Source organism: Pseudochaenichthys georgianus, unplaced genomic scaffold (assembly GCF_902827115.2).
Source record: "Pseudochaenichthys georgianus unplaced genomic scaffold, fPseGeo1.2 scaffold_959_arrow_ctg1, whole genome shotgun sequence".
In the NCBI taxonomy this organism is placed as follows: Eukaryota; Metazoa; Chordata; class Actinopteri; order Perciformes; family Channichthyidae; genus Pseudochaenichthys; species Pseudochaenichthys georgianus.
In genome coordinates this window covers 27,355-36,213 of record NW_027263483.1, presented here as the reverse complement: position 1 = coordinate 36,213, position 8,859 = coordinate 27,355, and the positions used below count along the sequence as shown (strand labels likewise).

The 8,859-nt window shown below is 40.9% G+C and overlaps 1 protein-coding gene across 1 annotated transcript; it reads right to left on the bottom strand.

Annotated features, from left to right (window-relative positions):
• Positions 1-1,868: 1,868 nt before the first annotated feature.
• On the bottom strand, positions 1,869-8,642 carry LOC139433686 (zinc finger protein 32-like). The gene is made up of 2 exons (XM_071202795.1): positions 8,359-8,642; positions 1,869-4,203 (listed from the first exon to the last, which is right to left on the bottom strand). Exons 1-2 carry the CDS (start codon positions 8,549-8,551, stop codon positions 3,311-3,313), a joined length of 1,086 nt encoding a protein of 361 aa, XP_071058896.1. The 5' UTR covers positions 8,552-8,642; the 3' UTR covers positions 1,869-3,310.
• Positions 8,643-8,859: the final 217 nt, after the last annotated feature.

Sequence of the window (8,859 nt, the reverse complement as noted above, 5' to 3'; positions counted from 1 at the left end):
AGGTGCCCGAACCACCTCAACTGGCTTCTTTCGACGCGAAGGAGGAGCGGCTCAACTCCGAGTCCCTCCCTGATGACCGAACTTCTCACCTTATCTCTATAAGTTGTAATTGTAACTTCAACTGCCCAATTCAGTTGTGATTTTTATAGAATCTTAGAGGTCTTACCTCATAAAAGACCGGTGTTAATAAAAAGCACATTCAAACTTTCATTCACCAAAACAGTTAATTCTCATTTCGACATTCGTATACTTCAACTAGTCCCACATGAATTCGGAGGACCTGTCCTCACAGGTGGCAGGGTACTAACATTCAACAAACATCAATTCATTCCACAAAGAAATTCACTCAACTTTCAACAAAGACATTTGAGAGATATTTACCCAGTTTGAGAGAACCTTCCCGGGAGCAAAAACCCAGCTCTGAGGGAGAGAGCTTTTACCGGGAGAGAGTATACCAGGGGAACCCCCCCTATCTCTCTCATTTGCTCCCTCTCCACCAGTGTCTGGTTTAGAAAACCTAAAGACCCCTCCTCCATACCCATATTTGTGGAAACTGGGCATGGCCTCTGATGTACAGGACTTTACATGACCAGACATATTCTATGGCTATGTCATAAGTAGGGTTGGGAACCGAAACTCGGTTCCAGATGAGAACCGATAAGAAAATGCCGGGTACCGGGTCCCCATACAAAATACACAATTTCGGTTCTGCTTAACGGTTCCTAAACGCGGTAGATGCTGTATTCCACCGGGTCCGTCTGCGCCATGGTGACCCGGTGGAATACAGCAGGGTAAGGGCGGACTGGCCGTCTGTGTGTTCTGGAGAATCACAGAATGGCCGGTCGTCAGCAGGCCGTTGACGGCCAGCACCGCCCTTTATTTTTTGAAACGGCTTCATGTAAGTTAAGCTGACAGGCGACAGAGGTCCACAGTTGCCGCAGCGAGGCTCCCCCCGCCTTCCCGTAGACAGTTCACGAGCTCAGTCACTTCATAACAGTGTTAATTTCGTCAGCGAAAACTATGACGAAAAATGTTCGTCAATAACCTTTTTTACATGACTAAGACGAGACCATGACGAGCTAAAAATAGATTCTTGATAACGAAAACTATGACGATATGTATATTTAGTTTTCGTTGACGAGACGGGAATAAGGTGTTAATGGTGGACTATCGGACATTCAAAATGCAGCATATTTTCCCCCCAAGTGTCCGTCTTGTCCGTCAAAATGCATCTTACATTTCTAACTTGCAATATAATTATTTCCGCTCTCTTCACTCCAGAAGAGTCATCTCCCTGTGTCTCTCTGTGTGCGGGGGCGGGGCCTAACAGACATGCTGCAGTGGACACAGAGATCTGCCGGGGACGGAGCGTTCAGAGAGTATAGAGACACATTTGGACTAAAAGTTGACTAAAACGTTTTGAGTTTTCGTCGACTAAAACTAGACTAAAACTACGAAGGATAGAAATGACTAAAATGTGACTAAAACTAATAACCATTTTCGTCTAAAGACTAAGGTTGCGTTCCGATAATCCAAAAATCAGCTCCTAAATTCTAACCCTATCTCCTATTCCTTGACCTCTGAGTGAAACGTCACGGGGTTAAGGGATAGTGGATAGGAGAATTCAAAAGGACTTAGGAGAAGAGACTGCGGTACTTTAGAGAATCCGAATGCACTTTCACTATCCCACGTGTTTATGATGCGCCAGCGGACGTCATTGTGTGCGTCTGCTGCTGTGGGGTAACTATGGAAACCACAGTTTTCTATACAGCGGACGACAACATGGATGTTTAATAAGAACGAGGGACTCATCTAGAGACTCTGCACCGTGCTCTGATGCTGCTGCTTTGCTTTATGAACGTGGACAACAGAGAAACAGATTCTTCAGGACCAAAGCTGGAATTGAAATAAAAAAGGAAAGTGAAACTTATGCTCGTCACCCTCTCCCTCCGGTCCACATTAATACCAATGATCCCAATACGTATGATTGTATGAACTATGAATATATCTTAAAATCAATACAAATGTATTTATTATAAACGTTAGTCCTTAACATCTATCACTGTGTATATCACCATTCAAACATCTTTTAAAAGTTGAACAAACCCCACACAGCTCAGTAAAGACTGAGATGTTGACTTTATTTGATAATTTCAGTGAAAACTAACGTTCATATTTCTCTTTTTGATTATAATACTGATGAACGTTCAAAACAAAGCACTTTGGCAACTTACCACCTATGTTTTAAAAAGCTTAATAAGCACCGTAACTTTCATGATGTAATTTCTCGGTCATAATCGGTTGTTTCCGTGAACGGCCGACTGTTGAGTGACGGCAAATGCTGCGGCTGCAATGCATTGTGGGGCAGCATTTTCGCTTCTCCTGTCGGTTAGGGAGGTCCAGTGGTTCCTAAGCTAAAGGAGGCTATAAAGGAAGTTTGAAACCTCCTTTCCTATCATTCTCATCATTCTAGAGAATTCGAACGGCACTTATCATGGCTGCCACTGAGGGACTTCCGGGTCATTTCACTCCTTTAGGAAGGTTCCTAAGCTAAATGGACTATTCGACTTCAGCCTTGGAACGCAACCTAAGACTAAATCAACAGCTGCCAAAATTAACACTGCTTCATAACACCAAAGATAGATCGCGGTAAACGCTCTAAAGTGAGGCTCCACTACACTAAAAAATAAAATGACAAGGCACAGTGTAATGCCTGTTAATAGCTTGCCATAGGCATAGCTCTGCAGTTAAATTAAAGCACAGCTATTGTGCAATACATTTGTATTGCATGTATATTTTTTATTTGTAAAAACGTCAGTTAAAGCTTAAAAGAAAAAAGATATTTTTGTTATCTAAACGTTTGACCTCTTTCTTTTACAATTTTGGAATCGAAAAGGGGAATCGATAAGAACCGGAATCGATAAGCAGAACCGGAATCGGAATCGATACATTTCAAACGATACCCATCCCTAGTCATAAGACACACCTTCCCAGGCTTATGTAACAAAAGTTCATGACCTCGAGTGTGCAGGACTTGCAAAATATTATTCTCGGCTATGACATAACCACCTTTTTGGGGCCTCAATGTGTTTCTCCTTAAGTCAGGAGCCCCCCTCCCTGTGCACTGCTGTGAGGAGAGAGGGAAGAAACTGCCTTCTCCCTTATCAGTGACACCCATAAAACATTACAGGCCTTCCACTCAACTTAACAAACCACTTTGTTTATACTGTAAATATAGAAAATCATAACATATGAAACATTTTCATTGTGGGTTATTCAAGGATATAAATGATTATAACTAACTTTCGTTTTAAGTATTTATCCTAATATGGAGATTAACAGTACAGACTGAGCAGCTGTGTGCTTTCTCTCCTGTGTGGACTCTCATGTGTTCCTTTAAATTTCCACTCTGTATAAAGGCTTTCTTACAGACTGAGCAGCTGTGTGCTTTCTCTCCTGTGTGGATTCTCATGTGTGCCTTTAAATTTCCACTCTGTGAAAAAGCTTTCGTACAAACTGAGCAGCTAAAGGGTTTCTCTCCTGTGTGGACTCTCATGTGTTCCTTTAAATGTTCACTCCGTGAAAAAGCTTTCTTACAGACTGAGCAGCTGTGTGCTTTCTCTCCTGTGTGGACTCTCATGTGTGCCTTTAAATTTCCATTCAGTGAAAAAGCTTTCTTACAGACCGAGCAGCTGAATGGTTTCTTTTCAGCACTATGTCGTGAATCACTGACAGATTCATGTCTATTTATCAGTGAGTTTGAGCCTGACGCAGGTTCTCCGGTCTCCTTCCAATCAGCACTTTGTTCAGCGTCAGGTTCAGAAGAGTCTTCAGCATCAGGTTCAGAAGAGTCTCCAGTGTCGTCCTCAGTCTTTGGTTGTAAACTGATCTCTGGATCTGAGTTCCTGGCTGGTTCTGGTCCTCCACAGTCCTCTCCATCAGCTTCTGTTTCCATGTGTTCAGTTTGTCTTTGTTGAGGCTGAGAGGACTGAGGTTTCTCTTCATCATCTTCACTCTTCACAGGGTCAGGAGTGAAAGTGGACTTGGTGATATCAGCCTCCTCCAGCTCCTCACTGACCCTGAGTTCCTCCTGGTCCTGCTTAATGTGTGGGGGGGGCTCTGGGTCCTCCTGGTCCAGACTGGTGCTCCCCTCCTGCTGGTCAGGGAGAAGCTCTTCTTTAACCACCACCAGCTGCTGGACGTCTGCAGGAAACAGGAAACACACAGTCAGAACAAACTGTTAAGTGTTAGCATTTAAAAATCTAATCACCATTACAATGGGAGACATTTTGCAGCCCTAATTAATGCCTTTGTTTTTATACTTTAATATTATCTTTCTTAGTCCATCCTATTGTGTATTTGTGTTGGCTCAATTCACCTCATGTAGCCCAGCCCCTTTCCACTTCCAGTTAGAAATGAAAAAGGGTTTTTCTTCTGGTTTAGCACGAGCTGCAATGTAAACCATGAATTGTATTGGATCGTTCACAGCTACACTACGCCTATAGAATGGTAATACTGAACCTATATTGTAGGGCCATACCTATACTAAACTTGTCTGTGAAGTGTTCTGCTTAAAATACCCCTCTTCTCCAGCCCGGTTCCACGAATGCTGATTCTGAACAGCTTCTGCTAGCCACGCCCCTTTGTAGCATGCAGCTTTCCCCTGCTAAGAGAGTTTTCTACCGGGAGAAACTCAGCTAAACGCTGCCGTGATTAAATGCCATATTATGTTTCAAACCACTTCAAGCATTATTTCTGAAACAGTATGGAGCTCAAACATTTCTCTCTCGCAGGGTTTAACGCCAGGACATTAGGTTACACATATTTTCTGTGATAGCATGCTTGCTAATGTAAACACAGACCATATTGCTTCCAAAACACTCCGCGCATTGTTTCCGATACAGCACACTAGAACATTAGCCATTATATGTATTATATACAACAACTGTACTCTAAGTGCCTCCTGCAGACATCATGCTCAACATGGTTAGTGTAAAATCAGCTCTGTCAACACTGATACAATCTGCACTTTACAACGCTCCGTCTGTGCATGTACCTGTTGCTGTCTGTCTGCTTTGTGAATATGTATTTTATCACCATATAAGCATCTACACTGAACAAAAAATACACTTTTGTTTTTGCTCCCATTGTTCATGAGATGAACTCAAAGATCTAAAACATTTTCTATAAACACAAAATAACCATTTCTCTCAAATATTGTTCACAAATCTGAAAGAATCTGTGATAGTGAGCACTTCTCCTTTGCCGAGAGAATCCATCCCACCTCACAGGTGTGGCATATCAAGGTGCTGATTAGACAGCATGATTATTGCACAGGTGTGCCTTAGGCTGGCCACAACACTGCCGGAGACGATAGGTTGGGACGGGTCACGTGTGCCGGAGACGATAGGTTGGGACGTGTCTCGTGTGCCACATTTCACCAATGACGTCATAGGAGCCAAATCCTTGATCTGCTCGTACACACCCGTGCTCTTTCTTTTAGAGATGTGGGTAAGGAGGAAAAGAGAGAGGGTTGTATTTTCACTTTGCGAGTCTCCTTGCACACCGGGGAAACATATTTATGTATAAAAGACATGAAACAGTGCATACTAGGTCCCCTTTAAGTAAAAGTATGCAAGTATTCTGAGAGAAATGTACACCATCTTCTTTTGTAAAAGTAATGATACTGCAATAACATTTTCCCTGTCAGTGTTTGATTTATGTTGTTTCTTGATTATTGTCAATGTTGCATTTTACTACTGTACATGTTTAAGGTTGCACTTCTATAAATGATGATAGAAGAGGGAACCCGCAATTTGAATACACCCAAAATGTCATTTTGTGTTTCTTTTTACCTTTATTTTCTGTCTCAAGATGAAAAAATAAATACATACATTTAACAATGAATAAATCATTTAAAAATAAATGTATAGCCTAATGGGGGACATTACAAAAGAAGAGATAAATAGTGGAACAATTGCAAAAGGAAACATTTATTATTTTATGAATTAAATATCTTCTACGTTTATTTTTTATATTACTTTTTGGTCAATATAATTGCATGAGAATTCATTTATTAATTCCTTATATGTAATGTATGATTATGTAATATTTTCAGCTTAAAAAATAGTTGGAAGTTTTAATAAAGAGTGATATAAAGATTTGAAAGTGTTAATGAACGAATGAATAGGAGGGGTGGGCAAGTTAACGTGTTATTATCGCGTCTCAACCAATGAGAGCATTTTGGGCGGGCCTTAGACCCCGTCCACACGGAGAAGAAAACTAAGCGAATTCGATATCAAAAAGGTATTCCGTCCACACGAAATCGGCTCAAGAAACGTGTCCGTCCACACGAGACCGCTCGAGACGCTGTAGTACATATGCCGGGCCTGTAAGTGGCGCTGTACTTCTGCCACAAAATACATCAAAAGCAGTTAAGACACCTCGAGCATGGTTGCCATGGTTGCCATTCTGTTTATTCTCCGCGGTGGATTTAGCAACATGTAGTTCATGTAGATCTCCATGTCCACTTGTTGCTGATGGTTGTGGTCGAGGAGCTGTAGATGTTACACTAACATCTGTATCATGGTCAGTAGCGTCTGGAGCAGGAAAGCAACCATTTGATCCGCCATTGTTGTTGGCGAAACACATCAGCAATGACGCGGGGGTGAGCAGCAGAGGTGGGGAGAGGCGGGGCTATGGCACCATCGTTATCAGGAAATGATCGTATAGGGCGTACACACGGAGCCGCACGCGTTTTGTCCGTTATCCGTGTCGGCCTGTGTGGACGAACCTTCTTTACGATAGAGAACTGTAGCGGATACAACTCGTTAATAGCTCAAAATAAGATCTGTGGGAAACAAACCTGTTAGATAAATGCACGATTTGTTCAACTGGATAATATCCACATGTCATTGTCTACCCTACTTTTATAATTCATAAATCTATCGATCATAAATCTATGGATTCGATTTATGATTCCAACAGATCTTATTTCGACCTATTGTCCAAAATCCTATGGAGAAATCGCATTGCGTTTTTGTCGAGGGAACCCATGCGAGCAGCTTGCTTCCGGGTTTTAGGAACCATCACTGTAACACTCTATAGGCCTACTACTGTTAAAAATAACCGTATTTGTTTAAAATAAAAGTGTGCAAAACACTACTTTTGAATTAATTATTGAATTTAGTGCATAACAATAATCGTGATTAAAATGTTTAATCGTTTCCCAGCAATAGTAAATAGTCTTAAGTGTACCGTGGTAAATTTGGTTTTATATTGGACGTTGGATATTCGACACATTCGAAAAATCTATTTAACACTGGCTTCGATGGACGATTTTTTGTCAAACCAACTTCGATGTGTTAATACAAGGCCCGCCTATATAACACAAAGCTTTTTTTTTCAAAAAACCCACCTTTTGATTTTATACTATTTTTTTTGTGTTAAAAAATGCTATAAATCTATTATGCGGCTTGGCCTTTTCACCTACACAAGTCAAAACACATGTAGGTGAAAAGGCCAAGCCGCATAATAGATTTATAGCATTTTTTAACATTAAAAAAATAGTATAAAATCAAAAGGTGGGTTTTTTTGAAAAAAAAGCTTTGTGTTATATAGGCGGGCCTTGTATTAACACATCGAAGTTGGTTTGACAAAAAATCGCCCATCGAAGCCAGTTTTAAATAGATTTTTCGAATGTGTCGAATATCCAACGTCCAATATAAAACCAAATTTACCACGGTCTTAAGTGTTACCAAAGACGTTAACGTGTTATCAAAGAGTTTAAAGCAGGGGTTTCACCGAGGGCCACACACAGAAAAATATACGAAGGGCTGGGCCACTCATAAAGGTAAGGTAAATCGCGTCGTAAGTTAAGTTATAAGTTAGCAACATATAGGTAAATTAGGCTTAATACATTAACATGCTTAAAACAGCCTACATCACAGCTCTCTATGGGGTTTCATTTATCTTATTGGCAGCACATCCATTAACACAGAAGCCTCAGAGTGATTATAATAACATAACATATGGAGGATCTATTTCAAGCTTGTTATGTAAATACGTTATCAGGCTTTTTTGTAAGATTTGTTAGAAAATGTTATCCACATGAATTGACTGAATTTATTTTAAAAGTGGGTTTATTAACACATGAATACTACTGTGTAATATATTAGTAGGCTAATATTTAAGAAGTACAATGTGATAAAAAATACAAGTTTCACTTTGGGGCCATATTTCATTTTCATTTTTTAATTAGCTGAGGGCCGATTCAAAATGGCCAGGGGCATTTGGCCCCCGGCCCGTAGTTTGGACACCCCTGGTTTAAAGTGGTATTTAAGGGTAAAGGGAACAGACCTGCTCTGTGTATCCGAAGCTGAGGCTGTAAAACAGCGTCCAGTAGCTTCTGGAGTCTCTTGTTCTCCTCTTTGGAAATAGACAGCTCCTCCTCGAGCTCTGCTATCGTTTTTTCAAACAGAGCAAATATCTCTTCAGCAGCAGCAGTGAGTCGCTGCTTCTTCAACCACAGCAGCATCTGGACTTTACTCATGTTTCCTAGATCGCCTTTTCCTGCGGACTCCGTTCAACACACCGTTTCTCTCAGGGACGTAAACAGGTACGGGCCAGCGAGAAGAGTTTCTTCTTCTTCTTCTTCTTCTTCTTCTTCTGTTTTTAATGGCGGATCGCAAACAGCTTTTGGTTGCATACCGCCACCTACTGTACACTAGTGTGTATCATCAGGTCATCCCTCTAATAAACCAGCATCTCGAAAACATAAAACTAAGAAACCATAAAATAAATAAAACAAACCAAAAAAAGAAACAAAGCATCCATGGTCTCATTCTAACCTACTGTTAG

Bases quoted from the DNA above. Each gene is read 5' to 3' on its own strand.
- LOC139433686 (XM_071202795.1), bottom strand. From the start codon at position 8,551: ATGAGTAAAGTCCAGATGCTGCTGTGGTTGAAGAAGCAGCGACTCACT. The intron at 4,204-8,358 runs GTCTGTTCCCTT...TGTTTCCTGCAG, and splicing joins GCTTCGGATACACAGAGCAG to ACGTCCAGCAGCTGGTGGTG.